Below are 21,402 nucleotides of genomic sequence, written 5' to 3'. Positions count from 1 at the left end.
AATGTCGAACGCAGGGGGGTGTCAGGAGAGGGGGGTGTTGGGGGACAGTGAACTGCATTCAAACCACTGGCATGCAACACATGCAGGAGGTCCGCTGGCGTAGCTTAACCTGGTGGTCCATGCGGTAAAAGGAGTGTGTTTGTGCGTGTGTCTTTGTGGGTGTGTGCGACGTGCTCGTGCGTGTGTGGGTGTTTCGCTTCTAAGCCGTTGTCGTGCTACTCACCCATCTTGGGCGTGAGAGTCAGGTCCAGGTGGCTGTGCTGGTAGTCGTGTTGGTGGTTACCTGGAGAGACAACCCACAGCAGACAGGGAGAGAGACAGCCCATTAGCCATGTCCGCCGTTAGCCATCCCCACGTTAGCTGCACGTACCCTTCGTAAGTCCATCACTAGATAGAGCTACCGTCGGCCCTCCCCAAGGTTAGTTAATAGCCACAATTCAGTTCAGTTCAATTCAGTTATCCATAGCCATCACAAGCTCTCTAAACTGTTGCCTTCCATACAGTAAGCTACAGCCACTGGTGTCTATAGCCACCATAAGCTCTCCAAACTGTTAGCTTTCCATTCAGTTAGCTATAGCCACCATTAGTCCGGCTAATTGTCCGGCTGTTCCTCTCTGTATAGAAGGGCATACGTATACGTGTGTAAATATTATACACATCACATGGAACGTGTGTTGGGACACAAACACATGGTGTGTGACAGGGACTACGTGAGAGTGCTGTTGATTGGCTTGGCCGTTGCAATGGGTTGCCATGGTTTTTAGGTTTAAAGGAATCAGTGCTCTTGCTCGGGGACCTGTTGTTCCCCGGGTTGATTAGAGTTCAGTTCAGATGCAACAGATTACGGAATCCATCTTGCATGTCATTTATTGGACACACACACTCATTAGGGGATTGGAAAATAGGTCTGATGTACGGCATGCCAGGAAGGACATTGTTCTCATTGCTGTTCCGCTCATAGAAGAGAAATAGGACAAACAAACAAAATCAGGTTGAGGTTTGAAACAATATATCAGAGACGTCTAGTCCGTAGTTGTCCATACCCTCTTCTCTTTCGGTGTGATTTGCATTTTAATTATTTCTATCCCTCGTTCCATAATCCTACCTGGGGAAATTGTTAGGAAGAAGCAGGTAACTTTTAAAGACAAAATATCATACATCTGTTAGGCACGATTTTATCAGACTTGATGTTCGGTTTGAAAAATAGACGAGAGCTCCGAGGGTAATTAGTATTGATCCAACAGGATTGCGGGGGACAAAGACCCTTTGCTGATGACGAACTGCCATTTCGTTATGATAAATGGTAAATGGCAGTTATTTTTAAATGGCTGAACATTAATTTGTATTGATTCAAACTAATTAGACACAGACTAATACAACAGAATAATGACCTCCCACTCCGCTCGGACAGTGTCTTAAGTAGTGAACTACCGTTATTAAACTGTAAAACAAGCCTTCAGGGTCATCATTTTGCTCCCCCTGGACCAAAAGGATGCTTTGCTTGGATATGAGACACCAATTAAAAAAAAGACCTGCTCGAGAGTCCAAGAGGAACGGCTTTACAACAAAGCAAACATCTTATGAATAGTTAACCAAGCACACCAACAGTTCCAGAGATTACGACCAAGAGTTTTAATTGAACATTTCTGAAGTTCTTCTAAAGTTTTAAATGCCTCGGCTGTACAAAAAACTTGGATTATATCCGGAGCGTTGGGCTTGCAAGTGTTTTGTATCTGATCGTGCAGAAAAGAGTCGGAATAAGGGAGAACAATCCGATAAGATGAGAGAAGATAGTAAGATGAAATGTGACTTTACATTGAAGAATATAATTATTGCAGAGTCTCCTCTCCGCATATCACCTCGATCATTGTGATCTGAATCTGGGACTTCACAGAACAACATCACCATCTCCCAGAGGATTATGGGTAGCCGAGAGGCGGTTGCTAGGAGACCAGTAGCCGGCAACCATCTTGGCTGAAATCAGACAGCAGACATAATCAGCATCAAAGAGTTCCTGATGCTCCGAGAGGAACGAGGTCATGTCTTTGTGTAATACTTTTATGAGTACTTCATAGTCCTATTTGACTGAAGGCATGAATTTAAGCACTATTTGAAGCTGGGTTTCGTAAATGAATACTAGACGACTGTTTTTTATTGGTTGTATTCCTGAAAGTGCCGTCTATTAGAGGCTGTCACCTAGTAGGTTAAAAGGAACATGTTTCACTTCAGACGGCCGGCACAGAGGGCAAACCCTTCGACCGACCATACCTCCTGCATCGTCGAAACACATGTGTGTTTCTTCACACTTTGAAGAAACACACATGTGTTTCTTCAAAGCAAAGGAGAACATGGTACCGCAGTGACTTGGATGTTTGACTCCCGTTCAAAAAAGTACAGGGTTTGATCCCCTGTATGTGAATTATATTAATTCAGATAGATGTCATTAAGGAGTAGGTCGCGTTTAGATGCCATCTTACTCTAGGTTGTGCAATGTGGACACTGGGGATCGAATACAGAACCATTCAGCGGGGAGTCTCAACACTATCCTGCCCTTACTTACACATAACGTCTGATGGAAGACTTTGCTTTTCTTGGGGGGGTTTCCACTTTGACAACAGTAAATCAGTACTTTTCCAGCAGGCACTACGTGTGGATACCCAGGGCGGTCTCGGGTCCTTAAGGAGGGATTATGGGTAAACAAGGCATCTCAATGTCTCAGAGCAAACAAGCAGACAGAGCAGAAGTAGGATTATGTCAGTCCATCCCTGGAGGGAGAGGGAGTACACTGAGACCGCCATGAGCTGCTGAAGCTAGACAGCATCTTGGGCTGTTGAAAACACACTGAACATCGTATCAAAGGGGAGGACGTTTGGTTTTCTAAGGCTGCTGGTCAGCTCATTATTGGCTGAGAACAATCAAAGCATATCTAAATTGGAGGGGCTACGGTAAACTTTAATGCTACATAACAAACACACCCGGACATAGTGCTAGAGTAGCTTTATCACAACGTCGCTTGTTCACCCATTCTATTCTAACGAGTATATGCTTCATTGTAGCACCAGTCAAATACTGTGGGGGGACTTTTATTTAGTCAACCAGGAATGTCCAACACTTTTATTTTAATCAATAGAGATGGAGAATCCAGTTCCACCAGGCTTAGGCAACTAGCAGAGAACTAAACAACTATTAGCTTTGTGCAACACACATAACTGTTCGAAGAGCGAGGGTTGTGCTTAAAGTAATAACTGATTGAGCAGCAAGTGTTGTGCTAACAGTAATGATCAATAGAGGAGCTAGCATTGTATCAGGACTATTCTATTAGAGCAGTTGACAGCGTGATAGCACAGTGTGCCGATAGAGTCAAACTAACATGTCCACAGGACTGGGAGACCCTGCTGTGACCTACTTCCTCTCTCTCTTTCATCTATCACTATGTCTCCCTCTCGCTTCCCTGTCTCTCTTTCATCTATCACTCTGTCTCTCTCCAACTTCTTCTCTCTCTTTCATCTATCCCTATCACACACACACACACACACACACACACACACACACACACACACACACACACACACACACACACACACACACACACACACACACACACACACACACACACACACACACACACACACACACACGATCAATCATTCCTATAGTAATCAATAATCTCTAGTAAACAGTTTGACCCCAGACAACTGATTAGTAGTTTTCTCTCCAGCAATCTGAGAAAAATTCAGTTACACTCATGCTCCTGCGATCCCATTGGCTGATGCACCTCGTTGACAGTTGGCCTCTCAGAGGCCAGCCTTCTGGTTGTCCCATGTCGTGTGATTGGCAGGTGGTCCCGGGTCGTGTGATTGGCTAACGAGGATAAGCACAGATTTATCTGATGTCTTCAGTTCATCAGAAGTAACATCATACAAAACTGCCGTTATCCCTGCTGCTAGGGAGCTCAGGACCATCCTCTTCCTCCTCCTCTTCCTCCTGCCTCCACTTCTCTTCATCCTCCTCTCACTGTCTCTCTCCCTCCATCTCTACCTCTCTTCAGCACCCTCTATCTCCATAACTCCTAATTCCCTCTGCTCTATCTCCGTCACTCTCTGAGTCCCTCTCCTCTCCCTCTCTGCTCACATCCCCCCTTCATATCTGCATGCCCCCCCCCCCCCATACCTCCTCACTCCCCCCCCCCTCTCTCTCTCTCTCTCTCTCTTCACTGCACATCAGCGGTTGTGTTAATGGGTCAACAGCTGAAGCCCTTCAATCAACAAACAAACAAACATCAAATTAAACCAAACATATACATTAATTATTACACACACACACACACACACACACACACACACACACACACACACACACACACACACACACACACACACACACACACACACACACACACACACACACACACACACACACAAACACAAACACACACACACACACACACAGACACGCACACAGCTACATCTGAGCTACATATTGCAAAACATAGTACCCCCCCCCCTCCCACCCCTTCCCCTCCCACAGCAGACACGATCAACAACACCAGCAGCCCTCAAACCAGGAGAAGATATAAGCAGGACAGCTTAAAACCAGGATAAGTAAAACACAAGTCCACCCGGGGTCATTGAGTGTTGATCATCCGATGAATGGCAGGTCGCGTGGCAATGCATGCACTCATTTGCTTAATGTTACCAAAGGGAACTGGGGTTTCCACCTAATGTTTTCATGTTGAAGACCAGCCCCCATAACATACAGACCACCCTTATATATGTTATACTAACCAACATAATACCACACAGGACCATTCATTTGTTATTCATTCAAGCCTCATGAGAATTTACTTATCCAAGATAAATTTGTCTTCATTTGTTATTTTATAGATAATTAAGGATCGACACTCAACATAACATTAAGACCTTTTCATAATAACAGATCTTATGGCTGTTTAATAAAATTAATCAAAAGGCTTGAGTGGTTATGAATATTTTATGAACTATACGACAAAAGTTGGAAATGCTGTGGATATTTGCAGTCTAGTGGGATGCAATGTAATATTTAACAGCGTTTGTGTGAATAATTGGGGCCGTTTGGTTGGTAGCAGATGAAACATGAGCAGGCGGCTGGTGAGCAGCAGATCTGTGTCTGCGAGGATGTCTGAAAGTGGTAAATTTAAACTGATTAGGATTCATTTTGCCGTTCGGATTTAGCGGCTGGAAAACATTGACATTCATTGCTGCTTTCCATTTTCTAAACTTTTTAAATGTTCTGATTAATTTGAACCCTAATCATAAGCTTCCATGAAATATGCAAAGTTTCGGAAGTCTCAAAAAGCGCTTCGTTACAAACTACACAACGTCAGACAGAACTTTGTTATGTCAGGCTAATTGTTCCTCAGAACTCCTTCTGTACATTATGATGTTGATGACTTCCTCGATCGCAGCCTTATCAAAATGTACCCATTAGTGACATCACAATTGGGAGTGTGTCCACCCAGATCAGCCTACACCTGTGTGTGTGTGTGTGTGTGTGTGTGTGTGTGTGTGTGTGTGTGTGTGTGTGTGTGTGTGTGTGTGTGTGTGTGTGTGTGTGTGTGTGTGTGTGTGTGTGTGTGTGTGTGTGTGTGTGTGTGTGTGTGCCTGTGTGTGTTTTCGCTTCTGTGAATTTTTGTCTGTGTTTTTCTGTCTTTGCTTGTAAGACTGTGTGTGTGTGTGCGTGCGTGCGTGTATGTGCTTCAATCTGTAATGTGTTTGTGTATTTATTTTTGTGTGCGTACGTGTGTGTGTGTGTGTGCCTGCATGTGTGTGTGCCTTTGCTTCTATCTTTTGTGTGTTTGTTATTCTGTGTATGCCCATCTGTGTATGTGTGCATATTTGTGTGTGCTGACGCGTCTGGGTGTTATGATAATGATGTATTTACATATAAATACGACAGATATTTCTCCAGGACACTCAGCTGGTCTGTGCAGTTTCTCTGCTTCTGAACTCTGCATTAGTTTACCGAACCATAAAACCCAAAATACATCATAAGACCTTAAATATAACATTATAAGACCCGTAATATAACAACATCATACGGCCCATAATATAGGATTAGATGTGTGGTAATATAATCATAAGACCCATAATATTACAATATCGTAAGATTAATACTAATATTATTTAATATCAGAAATCCCATAATGATAATAGGATTAGACCTGTATTACTCCAGTATCATAAGATCCATAATAATACGATTAGACCTGTGGCATAACAATATCATAAGGCCCATAATATAACCATCATCAGACCCATAGAATAGGGATGTTGATGATGATGATGTTGTAGAATGCTTCTAAGATGGAGTTACAAACATTACACTTTATTCATCCCCAGGGGGGAAACTGGGCTGAAAGAAGAAGATGAAGATTCCAGCGGTTAGTGATGAGGGTGATAATGATGAGGACGATGATAGCGCCGGGTTGGAGACAACACGTTCTACTGTCACTGCTGTGAGTCCGACCCCGGCAGGATCCTCATTACAGAGACGCTAGAATCCAAGTGGACTTCTGTCCCCGGCATCCCCTCTGCTGCGTGCTGACGGATTAGTTATCAGGGTGATTGATTAGCTGCCTGAGTGTGTGCTATTGATCTCCTCTGTTAACCACCTCGAGAATGAGGGCTACTGCCAAGCCGCCGAGCAGGGAAGTCATTACCGCTCGCGACGCTGCTGGGCGTAGCTGAGGATCTGCTACCTCAAAGCCGCGGGTGGCGAGACAAACACACCCAACGATGCGACTAAACACTCCTACAGATGTCTCGAAGAGCTCAGAGAACCAAAATAATGGGGAGTGGAAAAGCTTTGGAGCATGAAACGCGGAGAGGATGCTCAACGCTGAGTATCGGGTTGAAAAGGAGCAAAAAGGCGAAAGTTAAACTCGGTTAAACTCTGAGTGAACCGCTGTGAGCTCTCAGCTGCACCGGGCGGAGCATATCCAATCACGCTCTCCCAAAGATGAGGAACAGCCAATCACATCTAACGGATCAATTCGTTTTCCTCTGAAGCTCAGCCCCATGAATTTCTGGGGTAAAACAACAACATCAAAGTGCTTGGCAAGACCCATATGACGGGTTTAAAGCCTTTTCCATGCTTGATCGAGCAACTGATAACCACCTCACTGAAGATCTGAATGTGTGTGAGTCCACCTCACTGAAGACCTGAAGTTATGGGAATCCACCTCACTGAAGACCTGGAGGTTTGTGAGTCCTACTCACTGAAGACCTGAAGTTATGGGAATCCACCTCACTGAAGACCTGGAGGTTTGTGAGTCCTACTCACTGAAGACCTGAAGTTATGGGAATCCACCTCACTGAAGAACTTAAGGTGTGTGAGTCCACCTCAGTGAAGACCTGAAGGTTTCTGAGTCAACCGCACTGAAGACCTGAAATGATGGGAGTTCACCTCAGTGAAGACCTTAAGGTGTGTGAGTCCACCTCACTGAAGGCTTGAAGGTGTTTGAGATCACCTCACTGAGGGCGGGACGTTTTGTGAATCCTACTCACTGAAGAAGGTGTGGGAGAAGAATCCACCATATTTACCCAAACGTTTGCAACAAGAGAGAAACATAGATGCAGTGCATATCCTTTTCATCCAATCACAGGATAGTATTTGCATTAATTTTAATGAATGCATCAAAGATCCCTTAAGTTAAAGACCAATCTCGTTCAGATTCATTGAACAGTAAATATCTTGGATTGAATATCTACTGTAGTAAATCTGCGCTGATAAAATCCTGTTATTTTCTTAAGCTCCTAATGCTCATCTCCCGTCCCTTACACCTACCATCGGTCCAACGTCAGTCTGTTGCCTTTCAAAGTGTTGACCTGGCCAACAGGTGCTGGGTTGTGAGCCCTCCAGCTGGTATTATGGGATTCAAAGCTTGCAACAAAGATCAGAAACGTATTGCGACAGGGACGGTTGCTAGGCACCCGAGGACATGACGAGCACAGCAACATGGAGGTGGAAAGAAGGATTGGGCAGGGGCAAAGTCAAGGGCTTTTTAAAACTAACTCTGCTAATTATGTTTAACCACCGGACACCTAATGCACTAAGCTAACCCCCCCTGCAAGGAGGATCCCTCTTCTGGGTACCTTCTCAAGGTTTTGGTGATTTGGGGGTGGGAGTTTTTCCTTGTCCAGCAGACGAATTAGGGGAAAGGAGGTTAGGTCGTATAATATGGCCAAGTAAAGCCTTTTGAGACTGTCTCTGGGATTAAGGGATTTACTTATATAGGTGACTTGACTCCATGCACAGGTGCTGAAGGTTAGCATGAAGAGTAGGTTGCATAGCGTAGGGTAGCACAGAGCTGGTTCAGACTTCAGAGGCCTTTTACTCTCAATGCACTGCTCTTCTAGCTACTCTATATCAGTACCAACCTGAGGTATACTAAAGAACGCAGGTAATAAAGATGTACTTACGGAGATGTTTTTAAAGTTGGCACATTATAAAGAGGAACATCTAGTTAATCTTAGTTAGTTAAAGAACTACAATCTGACATGTATTAAAGACACATTAATCTAATACGGACTAGAACACTGACAGATATTACAGGGACGTGAAGATAATAATAAGTCTAATAAGATAATAAGATAATAAGAACTACAATCTCACAAGTATGGAAGAATGATCAAGCTATTAAGAACTACAACTCGAACACGTTTTAAAGGGATATCGAGTAAAGAAGAATTGCAACACTTAAGCGTATTTAAGGCACACCAAGCTAATACAGACTATAACATCTAACTGAAGGCACATTACGACTGCACAGCAGGTGTGTCAGTAAACATTTTAATTGACTTCATTTCCAGGGAGATACGCGTGTACTCCATGGGTGTCCAAACTTCCCCTAACATACCCCCCACTGCTAGCCAGGTAGCAGTGACAGCTAATTAAACAGACGGCTAGCTAGCTAGGCGGTGTGCGTCTACTGGGACTTTCTAATTGGGATGTGTACACTGCTATGTCTGAGTACTACAGCATTCTGTGAAATGGCACCACGTTGAACTGATGCTGTTACAGCATTACACTCAAGAGTGCAAATAAGTGCAATTTCGGTTTATACATTTCTTATTTTCTTTAAAAGACCTTGGTGGAGTGGGACTTTCTAATTTCCATTTTCTAATGGAAAGAACAGAGACAGGTCTTTGGAGGACCAGGCAGGGGTTTGAGTACCCTGACCCCCGACTAGGCTATCCTGCACCATTATTCATGCTCTGGACTAAGCCCGGACAAGAAAGAGGACACTAAGCAGTTGAAGGTATTTCTTCAGGAAACACTGAATAATCCCTACTCTGCCTCCCCATGGAGGATGGGCCGCCATCAGATTATCTTCCAACCAACTGTGTTTACCTTCCCGCTGCCACGGCAACGGAAGACACTTGTTTATCAGGCAGAGAGAGGAGATGAAAGGAGAAGAGGAGGAGAAGCCAGCTGCTCGGGAACCAAAGGAGAGGCAACTCATTTCAGAGCTCCACGGCCCGTCCGAGGCGCCAGTGGTTCTGAGGTAGGACGGAGTCAGGACGCAGGAGGAAGTAGTCAGGACGAACTGGGAGGAGGTGGCAGACAGGAGGGAGTCGGGAAGGAGTCAGGATGGACGAGGTGGCAGACAGGAAGGAGTCAGGACGGAGGAGCTGGCAGACAGGAAGGAGTCAGGAGGGAGGAGCCGGCAGACAGCAAGGAGTCAAGAGGAGGAGGTGGCAGACAGGAAGGAGTCAGGACGGGCTGGGAGGAGGTGGAAAATGAGGCAGAGGAGGAGGAGGAGAAGAGGAGGAGAAGAAGAGGAGTAGGATGAAATTAGGAGGAGGACGAGGAGAGAGACGATCAGGAGGAGAGGGAGGAGAAGAGGAGGAGAGGGAGGGAGGCGAGACAGAAGGGGAGGAGAGAAATAAGGAAAAGTGAGGAGAAAGGGTGGGGGAGGAGAGGGAGGAGGAGTCAGAGTAGGATATAGGAGTGGAGGAAAGGAAGAAGGAGGTGAGGAGAGAGGGGAGGAGAGTGAAAGAGGAGGAGAGGAGTGACAGACGAGAGGAAACCCATCGATTTGGAAGAGGTTTTGTTTTGGTTTTGTTTACGTCCAGAAGGCTCTCCGATCCAGAGAGTTCGGCAGATGGGTTGGAGGACAACAGAGGAGGAGGTGGAGAGAGGGAGGGGAGGGGGGGGAGGGATGGAGGGAAGAGTGTAGCGGGTAAACTCTGTCAAATCTGTTGAAAGTGTATGAGTACAGAAAGCAGAGATGTAATGTCGTGAAATTAAAGGGAAAAACTTTGAAAACAAGTTGTATTATGATGTCAAAGCTTTCCTTCGAACCAATTTAATTCTGATTCCTCGTGGTTTTAGGCAGATCCATAACCTCACCAGACCACAAACCCCTTTCCAATCATTTTACTAACACCATGAGCTCCTCCTCCAACCTATAGCTCCTCCTTAGCTGTTACTCACACCATGTTCTCTGCCTTCACCCTCTCTCACCCCCTAGCTGTTACTAACACCATGGTCTCCTGCTCCATCCTGCTCCTCCTAGTTGCTCATTGCATCGTGTTCTCTGCCTTCACCCTCTCTCACCCTAGCTGTTACTAACACCATGGTCTCCTGCTCCATCCTGCTCCTCCTAGTTGCTCATTGCATCATGTTCTCTGCCTTCACCCTCTCCCTCCCCAGCGGTGCTACTGCTCCTCCCTTCTTTCCCTGTTCTCTTTCTTCTCAAGACGATGGTCAAGTTTAGCTAAAGGTTGAGTTTGGTCAAGGCAAGGGTTCGAGGACAACAATGCATCATTGGATGAGGCAAAATAGATGAGTTGGGGAAGGAGGAGAAAGAGGAGGAGAAGAAAGAGGTTACGGTGTGTTCTACTTAAGTATTATGTGTGAGGGTTGCTATGCCTTAGGGTCAAGGTGCAGGAATTGGTGAGAAAGCAATGAGTCATGGGAATAATGTGTTTATCTCTGAACAAATGCACACACACACTCACTAGACACAGTCCCTTCACGCCCTGGGGTTTGGTCTCACCCGTTGCGGTTTTTTTTCCACTGCGAAACAAACAAAAAGCTGTTAAAATGAACCTGGAGAAAAGGCAGCTTCTCTCTCCTAGGGTTAGGCCAGGGTATGAACACAGGCAGGGAGGGAAACAGAGCAAAGAGGAGGAAGAGGAGGGAGTTCTTACACAGAGTCTCTCTTTGAGAGACCTGTCCTCTGACCTCTGGTGTAGGCCAGGAGAGAACTCGCGGTGAACACTGCAGGGATATTATGGGATATTATGGAGGGAAAGAGGAACGGGTAGCATTCATAAAAAAAACACCTGCAAATAGAGAGAAATGGCTTTGAAAGCATGCTGTGCGTGTGCGTGTGCGTGTGCGTGTGTGTGTGTCTGCTTGTCAAAATAGAAGAAGAATGGCATTTGAGTGGTGTTTGTGTCTTTGTGTGAGTGTGTCTGTGTGTGTGCACACACATACGCTTTCAGAATCTATTATCCCTTTCGTCAAACTCCAGACCATCAGGAGCAGATCATGATGAGAACGTTGGAATATTTAATGAAATGAAGGACAGCAGGTCACTGCTGCTGAAACAGAGATACACCAGGAACAACCCACTTCACACACACACACACACACACACACACACACACACACACACACACACACACACACACACACACACACACACACACACACACACACACACACACACACACACACACACACACACAGATCAGCGGGGTGCCCGCTCAGAAATATAATAGAACTAATTAACATCTTCCTATGCAAGGTTATAAAAAACAGCTTTAATGTTGCAGTGAGGAAGACGACATTAAAGAGAAATGCGTCAGGAGAGATGACAATGCGACACCATCTGACGACAGAACCAATTTAACATCATTACTATTATATTATTATACTATTAAGCCAAACGGTTGGTCGAGACGACAGAACAGAAGGCCTGTGTGGAAGGCAGATTGTCGATCAACACATGCGCGAGTTGTACATTTATGTGGTGTGATATTTTAGAGCAGGAGGTGGTATTTATTCATTTATTATTTAATTCAATAACTCATGAATACAAAATCAGTGATTGGAGAAGAGCTTCAAACGAGCTGATGGAAGACTGTGATCTAGCTAGAGATGCACCGGGTGTTTTTTAATAACACTATTCACTGCTTATCGGTGTTATATTCGAATGAACTTGGATGACGTTGAAGTTTATGATTCTAAATAGTACTGGTACTGGTAATAACCTGGATGTTCAGGACAGATATCATAACACATAACGTAACATAATGAAAGATAACGTAATTCAACTTAACGCAACGTAAATGTATGTGACGCAACATAACGTAACATAATGGGACTTAACATATCTTGACATAACGTCACATATCTGTTGGAGTAATGGCGGATTTAATAAGCCTCATGTTTTTAGCATTTAGCATTTTGCACATTTATACTTGTTTTTAACTCTAATTCTATTTGTACCATATTTTTGTGCAATTTCCTGAGGGGAACATTACAGAGGGATTAATAAAGTTCCTATCTAGCTATCTAGCTATATCCATCTGTCTCTCACCTGGCCCGAGTCAGACTGATTAGACTCTGGGGCTGAGTGAGGCTGCACACCTGTTGAAGGTTGAGCAATCAGCGTGCACAGGTTAAACCAGCCTTCACTACACACACTCAGAGAGAGAGATCTCATCGTTCTTTAACGTCACGCAACGTAACATAACATAACCTATGCCATTAGGTGGACGCCATTTTCCAAAGTGTCTTCCAATACCTTTACAGACATTTGTGCACGGCCCCAGTGGGAATGGAAGCCCTAACCCGGGCATTGTCAGCGGCGTATAATAATATTAGATTAGAAACCCCGTTTATATTCGTCCCGATGCTCCTGATAAGCTGCTCAGCGGGGCGAGGCCTCAGAGAGATACTTAGAGTGTGCATCAGCTGTGATTATCTTAACCCTGCATCTTAATGTAATCATACGGCGCAGAGTCGCTCTCACTGGGGGGTCCGGGGTGCCGCGGAAACCCATTATGGTGCCGCTGGCTTTTCTAGATCAACCAGAAGCTAACCGCGTGTGGGGTAACGTTGAACATCGCCGTCGCTGAAAGTCTGTTATTCCCTAGGCGCTTTAACCGGTAGTTGATCGATATTTTAACTAAGATAATATGATCAGGACAAAACAGCAAGGGAGATGATTGTTTGTCTTTTCAACCGGCTTCGGGAGAGACCGCCGGCACGAGGCCAAACATGAGATTATTAAAACAGAAGGATTAACAACCGCGCACATTTAGCATATTAATAACATATAATTACTCTGAAAACGAGTGCTCGGGACCAGGAGGTCTGTTTGTTGCAAACCGAAGCGAGATTACGTCGTAAAGCTCTCACTCGGAGGTGGGAAAGTGTTCTCGTATGGTGATTAGATGGTAAACAAGCGTTATTTGATGCATCCATTTGTTTTATTACATATTAAATATGAAATGAGTGTTTACACGATCAACGCACCCACATATTGAGCCCTAGAAAAGAGACTGAGTGCATCTCCACTATCTTCAGATCCCTCTGACATATCAAAGCCTCTTCCTAATTAACCCCTCCAAATAACAACCAGATCAATGACCCAAATAATAATCAAATGAATGCCTGGGGCCCCCCTCAAAACATCTCCTCAGAATATTTTCCAGCCACCCTCCCTCTTCATCTCGCCACGCCACCACAACACAAGGCCTAAAAAACCCAAACTAAACCCGACTCCCTAACTAGACCTGGCTCCCTTACTGATCAGCTTGTGTAGCCTCATTAGCCAGGAGTACATATTGATCCAGGATGCAGTCTTAGTGGATGACCTGCTGTTAAGAACGGTTTCAGGACTCCTGTGGCGATTAAACAGAATGCTTTAATAAAATTACATTAATAATAATAGCTGATTCACAGCTGCTGGGATGGGCATTTCATTCACCCATGTGCGCACACACATTCACAGCGCCGGATCGTATTAAAACAGTGTGCGAGGGAGGGGGGGCGGGTGTGGAGGTTAATATTAAAGATTGCACAGTGAGTGGTCGCAGAGCAGCAAACGACACGCCTCCCTTCCTGCTCTCTTTAACGGAGGTCAAGGGTCAAACCTGTAGCCTTTCCTCTACTTGCGATGTCACAGCTCCGCCCTGCTGACATTTAACCCGCCTCAACATGGAGCTCCGACCGCCGCTGGCTAAAGCTTCATCCCCAGCATCATCATCATCATCATCATCATCATCAGCTAACTCTGCAGGAGTGCTTTCCCGGCCTGCATCGCTACAACACCGGTTCATCTTCAATACCTAAGAAGGTATTCGTTGTTTTGGTGGAACTGTGTTCAAAAGATGAAAGGAGACATGGATCAGCAGTCTCAAGGAGAGAACAGCAAATATGATGCAACGTTTTGTAAAATAAAAAAAACACGTTGATAGTGAAACTTCCTCTAAGCATTAAACTTCAAAGTAGCAATTAGTCATCATTTGGTTGCAATTCTGAAACCCGGCACAAACATACCTCTGTGGATATATCCACCGACAGTAGACTGTCAGAAGACTGGGGGTAAACCCGGGATGACACACCAGCCGTGTCACATGGTCACGGTCCGTCATTCAGTATCACGGTTACCCGCTAGCGCTACGCAGCTAGCCGCCGCCTTGGGCTGAAGCAGCCATGTTGTGACAGCTCCAGACAAATGTGGTTCCTCTCTGAATATCAACATACACGACCAGCTGGTAGGTTTTCCTCTGTATCACAACACTCAATGCTTCATTTATCTCTTCATCACAACACCCTTGGTAATAATGGCGTATAGCTTTAGCTACAATTCTGAGTTTCCTAGTCTCCTCCTCTTCCTTTCATCTGTCATCCCTCTAACTTTCTGCCATTGCGGAACGCAACTTGATGTCATCAGTGTGATGTCATCACTCAGTCAGTGTTCTGATTGGCTGGGCAGTGTATGGCCGCCGTTTAACAACTTTGTCTTCATCCAAAAATAACATATAACATCCAATAACATCCAACATGAGACCCAAACCGAAGCAATACCAGCTGGGTTTTACTTCTCCTTTAAATATATAAAACAACACAGACGTCTCTCAACCAATCAGGGCGCTGACAGCTTTTTCAACGGAATTTTTATCGGGAGGAATTCACTGCTGGTTAAATTGATCTGCTTTAGAAGCATTCATCTCGATCGAAACATATGGACTTGATATATCGCGTGAAGCCAAACAAGCGAAACCGGTTGGCAAACAAACGTTGACGGCGTTCCTCTGAGCTCACATCAACAGCTGTCCCCTAGACTCCAGTGTAAACATCTTGATGGATGTTTATGACAAGCATAAATCTTTATTTACCCTTTTTGTTTATTTTCTGCCTGAACCAGCGATCAAAAGCAGCGTTTATAAGCTGGTTTAAATCAAAGAGTGGTAGAGGTCAGGTTGAGCCGATAAAACACAATAAATGATGGCCCGTAAATTTAAATAGAAAGATGCTGGAAAAGCAGAACAGCGTAGCGAAACCGATAAAAATGCTGTCACTAGGCAGACTCCTCCACTGCCCTCTTCGCACGATAAGTTATAAAAAAAGGGTTAGGTTACGCTTCGTTTGGGTGGAGATGATCAGGACTACTACCATACTACCGCTGTTTAATCATTCAGCAGATGCTGTTATCCGAAGCTACTTTCAGTGAATCCAGACCCATGTCATGAAGGAGCAGGTAGGACCGAAGATATCTTGCTCCAGGAGGCCTACGGGTAGACTACTGCCCACATTAGGGATGGAAACAAACACCTTTTGGTCAATGAGTCAAACATGAACAGTTATTAACAGGTTCAGCAAAAGACTTCTGGAAAGGCTGGCTCTCGGCGACTATGTCTGTTGTGAGTCTGGTTCCGGGAGGCTGCGTTGGCATCTTGACATGTGATCACCTTGTTGGTCTGAGAGGTACCCTGGACGATCCCGGTTGTATGTGTGAGAGACTACGACGTGGTCTGAAGTCAACGCACACACAGAGGTCATCTGTTCTACTTTTCCCAGCCAGTGGGAACACACCGCGTACGAACAGCACTCGTGGTGTGAGCAAGTATTTGTGGCGTTATAATGGTACAGAAACTAAAATAGATTAAGTATAAATATAATATAAGGCCACCCCCTCTGTCATTTCGTGTGACTTTGTTCCAAGGGCAGACATTTTTAATCATTTCACTCCCTCGTTTATGCGTAAAAGCCAACTTAAGAACCCGCCGTCACCCCTGACCAGACACCAAGAACTTCAAACTGAACTCAATAAAGACGAGTTGGTCTGGGAGATCTGGAGGTCACCAGAGGAAACACACAAATTAAAGTACACTCGCAGTGGTGAAACCAGAGGAGGAGAAAGATAAGGAGCAGACGTTGAACTCCTGAGTACGGTGAATAAACTCGATCCCCCACCGTTCGGTCATCTAAAAGAGTTACTGTTCCAGCTACTGTGGAAGGATCTCATTATCCGAGAGCTTCTGTAGAACTGTAACACTCAGTCAAACACCAACTCTGCTCTCCCTCACAGCCTATTGGGCTGGTGCACATGATTAAAGGTTTGGGTATAGGCACTAAACTCACCTTCACTGTTGTGAAGGTTTAACAGACTCCTGGGTCCTCTTGGAGCCCAGCTGGATGATATTAACTTACAGAGGCGGGCGCACCATCACAGCAGGTGATTCTATGTATTACTCATGCCGCATGCAGAGGCACTAGCTAGGAGCAGATCATTTGGCCCACAAAAATGAGTTACAGCCTACTCTTAATTTATTTCTTTGCAATTGTATTTATATATTTTTTTGTATAATTGTTTCTCGTTGGCAGACACCTTTATCCAAGGGGACAGTCAATTGGGTAAAAGTCATGAAGGAGCAGGTAGGCGTTATATATTAGGGCGTCTGGCTCCGGTAGATTCTGGGCATTGGGGATCGAACCCAGAACCTTTCCGCTGGGAACCAGACACCCTGGCGACAAATTGCCGCACACAGCTGCATTGGAAGGAGGTCTCAATTTCAGAAGCATAGGAGCATAGGAATGTTATTGGTAGTAATGGTGTTATGGTCATTGTTTAGTAGTTCATCTTGAAATTATTAGTCATTATGGGGAGACATGGGTATGTTTTAAACAGCCTCAGTGATTCTCATGTGAGATGTGGTTAAACCCTCAGAGATCAAGGATGATCAGGGTGACGGTATATTTGCATTGATTTAGGATTTTGTAGTACTACCCGATACCACACTCGGTGATGGCTTTCCAAAATAAAAGACTCTCTCATTTCCTTCCAAAATAGTCTCTCTCTGCCATTCGACTTAAATAAGAATTCTTAATACCCTTCTGATGCTCGCCACTGTGATGTGTTTTCTAAATAAATGCCATCCTCTCCCTATCATCCTCTTTCAAAATGAAACTATCTCTGGCATTTCGGTCCACTTCTAAGTGTACGAATGAATAGAAAATAAGAGTTATTACAATGCATTATGGCAGAGGGGGGGCTGGGGTTTGAATATTAAATCAAACAAGGCAGACCACCTGTGCAGTTTCCCTGAAGGTCACGGTATTGGCGGACGACCGCTGACTTTTACCGGCAGAAACGTGTGTCACACAGAGGACACGGGAAAAAAGAAAGGGAAACTGGGAACCTCAGAGAGGGGAGGAGGAGAAGGAGGAGAAAGAGGGGGCAGAGAGAGAGCAAAAGAGCGAAAGAGAGAGAGAGAGAAAGAGAAAGAGAGAGAGAGAGAGAGAGAGAGAGAGAGAGAGAGAGAGAGAGAGAGAGAGAGAGAGGGCAAAAGTAAGAGGGAGGGGGAGAGTGTGAGCGAGAGAAAGAGAGTGCATTGGGCGAGAGAGAGAAGGAGAGGGAAAGAGAGGGAGAGGGAGAGTGAAAGGGAGAGAGGGAGCGGGACTAGATACTCTGAGCATCGTTTCCAAGCGCCCGAGATCTGGGTTTTGCGAGAGAAACCCAAGAATGAAAACAAATCAATCGGTCTCAAAATAAATGACCTTCCTTTACATATCAAGACGATTTTCTGGTTTCTTTTTACAATTTAAACCCTATTGTAGCTTGTTTACGTCTTAAAAGTATGTAGGTCAGCCAATATTGGTCACTTTTAAAAACAACTCTAGATTTAAAAACCAACAATGTATTGATACGGAAGGATATCATTTGTTCTACTGAACTACTGGCTTTTAACCGCATTTTATTTTAAACAGTTTTTAAATATCCTTTCTTCTTGAAAATATTGCGTCAATCACTTCCTGTCTACCTTTCTGTCCTCCAATTTGTTTCTGAGATGCATCACATCGTGCTCCTCTAGGAGGGAGAGGAGGAGAAAGAGAATGAGGAGGAGGAGGAGGAAAAAGAGAATGAGGAGGAGGAGGAGTGACAGAGAGGAGGACGAGGACGAGAGGAAAGAGACAGCGGGAGGTCCTACTTGAAAAGAGGACATTCTTCCAGGTGACCTGAATCACTTTGAACCCCCCCCCCCCCCCACTTTGAACACCCCCCCTCCCAAATCCACCTGCGTGGATTTGGGAGGGGGGTGTTCAAAGCGATTGGGGTCAAACTGGTGGGGGAGGTTCCGGAGTGATTGAGGTCACTTTAACCTCCTGAGTGGGGCTGCGGCTCCTCCCGGTCACCCCCACGGCCGCTGCTCTGCGGCAGCTACAGCCGCGCCGAGGCCGGGCCGTGGGGGCCGGGCCGTGGGGGCCGGGCCGTGGGAGCCGGGGCCTTAATGTGGGCCAATGCAGATTGTGTGTTCACCAGAGACCGGGCCTCACCGCAGTGCACCCTCTCTCTTCAGGGGACGAACCAGCAGCACTCCCAGCCATGGCCGAGAGACACAGAGAGAGAGAGAGAGAGAGAGAGAGAGAGAGAGAGAGAGAGAGAGAGAGAGAGAGAGAGAGAGAGAGAGAAAAAATAGAACGAAAACGAAGAGGAAGAGAAAAGAACGAAAAACAGAGAAAGAGAAAAGAAAAATAGAAAGAAAAAAGAAAGGAGGGTGAGAAAGAAAGAGAGACAGAGACAGAGACAGAGACAGAGAGAGAGAGAGAGAGAGAGAGAGAGAGAGAGAGAGAGAGAGAGAGAAAGAGAGAGAGAGAGAGAGAGAGAGAGAGAGAGAGAGAGAGAGAGAGAGAGAGAGAGAAAAGAACGATAAAAATAGAACGAAACGAAGAGGAAGAGAAAAGAACGAAAAACAGAAAGAGAAAAGAAAAATAGAAAAAAAAGGAAAGATAGAAAGAGAAAGAGAAAGGAGGGGGAGAAAGAAAGAGAGAGAAAGAGGGAGAGAGAGACCGACTCATTTCACCCTCTGTTTAAGAACTCTCTCCTCACCCTCCTCTTTGCTCTCTGTCTCTCCTTTCTCTCCCAGCTCCTCTCCTGGGTCCCCAGAAGCAGATAATAATAATAATATTAATAATAAAATATATGCACTGATAAAACATACCGGGGAAAAACTGCAAACATTTATCAACGGTTGACGTGGGGCGTAATTGATTCCTTTTTTCACGCCCGGCAGATACTGTTTGGTTATTACACACGTGTAGCGAAGCGTGCCGACGCAACCAGGCCAGCGCCGCTCTCCAGAACTTATTATTGATGTCCCGGTTCACTTGTTTGTGTATAGAGTATACTGAAGAACTACATTCTAGTGCCGAACTAGAGTTCTACAATACACTGCAGTACTAGAATAGAATGAGGTACTAGTATACACTGCAGGACTAGAACACAATGAGGTACTAATATACACTGCAGGACTAGAGTACAATGAGGTGTGCAGTACTAGATTATATTGCAAACTAGAATTCTACAACATACTGCAGTACTACAATACAATGAAGCACTCGATTATTTTGCAGTACTACAATATACTGCCGTGCTATAACACAATGAAGCACCAGTTTATACTGCAGTACTAGAATACGATGAAGCAGTAGAATATACTGCGATACAAGAATACACTTCAGAACTAGAATATAAGGAGGTACTCAAATATACTGCAGTACCAGAATAGATTGAGTTACAATAACAGATCCAATACTTGAATGTACTGCATCTGTATCTCCTTACCCTTATTTACTAAATCCATAAACTACTCGACTACTAAGGATGTTTCTGTGTTCCTTTGTGTGTTCCTTCTCAAAGTGCCTCTCCCTCTGGTGGGGGGAGTCTGTCCTTCAGAGGGGTGAGGGTGAGGGTGAGGGCGGTATATAAAGTGGGCCTGTTTGATCGCGTCGCCGTGATCCGCTGTATGGCGCGTTCCAGAACCCCCGATCCGTCCTCTGTGGCCCAGTTCTGCCCCATCTGATGGATCTGAGGACAGTTTGGCTTTTTTTTTCATCCGTCCTCCGAAAATAACCTCGCGTGACAGACGCCGACAGGCCGCCCCGGCGGGCGCCTCGCTGCCACGCCGCCACGCCAAGTCATGTGACCCCGCCGGCGTCCGGAGACGTTCCCTCCTTCGCCTCCGTCATGCTTCGATGTAAACAGAGGCCCCCCCCCCCCCCCCCCCCCCCCGTCGGCCCCTGGGGCTCGCTCCGAACCGCGGGTTCAATTAGTCTCACAGTGGAGAGTCGCCGGCGGGTCCTCCCCCTCTCTCCCCCTTCTCCTCCCCCTCCCTCCCCCCTACTCGCGTCTTGGAGCACTGGAGGAGGAGGCAGATGATGCTTTCTGCGCCAGGCGCCCCGAGCTCCTGCTCCCCCCCCTCCCCCCCCCCCTCCGCCTCCTTCCCCCACGTGGCCCGAGTGGCCTCGGGGAGGCGACGGGGGTGAACCTGTTCGATTGAGCCGTCGTTTTGCCGCACGCCGATGACACGCTGCATCAGATAAGATCGCGCTGCGCATCATCACAGCAGACCGTAAAGCCTCCTTCATCTCTCTCCCTCCTCTCTCCGCCCTCCCCACAACCTCTCCCCTCAACCATGCCTCATCCCCCACTGCCTCCCCCCCTCACCTATCCTCCTCCTCTCTCTCTCCTCCCTCCTCCGTCATCTCCCCCTTCCTTACCCTCACCCATCCTCCTCCTCTCTCTCTCCTCCCTCCTCCCCCTTCACCCCTCTCCTCTCTCCCTCCTCCCTCCTCCCCCTTCACCCCTCTCCTCTCTCTCCTCCCTCCTCCCCCTTCACCCATCTCCTCTCCCTCCTCCCTCCTCCCCCTCTCTCTCCTCCCTCCTCCCTCCTCCCCCTTCACCCATCTCCTCTCTCTCCTCCCTCCTCCCCCTTCACCCCTCTCCTCTCTCTCCTCCCTCCTCCCCCTTCACCCATCTCCTCTCTCCCTCCTCCCCCCTAACCCATCTCCCCCCTTTACTTTTTTATCAGTACACAGACAGAGCACCGATGACATCAC

At 46.0% G+C, this 21,402-nt stretch overlaps 1 protein-coding gene across 1 annotated transcript in view; it reads right to left on the bottom strand.

The window, feature by feature from the left end:
• Positions 1-21,402, bottom strand: part of LOC130370973 (protein shisa-6-like) — a 45,037-nt gene that overhangs the window by 4,937 nt on the left and 18,698 nt on the right. The window contains exon 5 of the mRNA XM_056576554.1: positions 224-283. Within this exon, the coding sequence (XP_056432529.1) occupies positions 224-283 (60 nt within the window). The remainder of the gene's footprint in view (positions 1-223; positions 284-21,402) is intronic.

Source organism: Gadus chalcogrammus, chromosome 2 (assembly GCF_026213295.1).
Source record: "Gadus chalcogrammus isolate NIFS_2021 chromosome 2, NIFS_Gcha_1.0, whole genome shotgun sequence".
Lineage (NCBI taxonomy): Eukaryota > Metazoa > Chordata > Actinopteri > Gadiformes > Gadidae > Gadus > Gadus chalcogrammus.
Note: the sequence above shows the minus strand (reverse complement) of the source record. Positions and strands in the feature narration are given on the sequence as shown.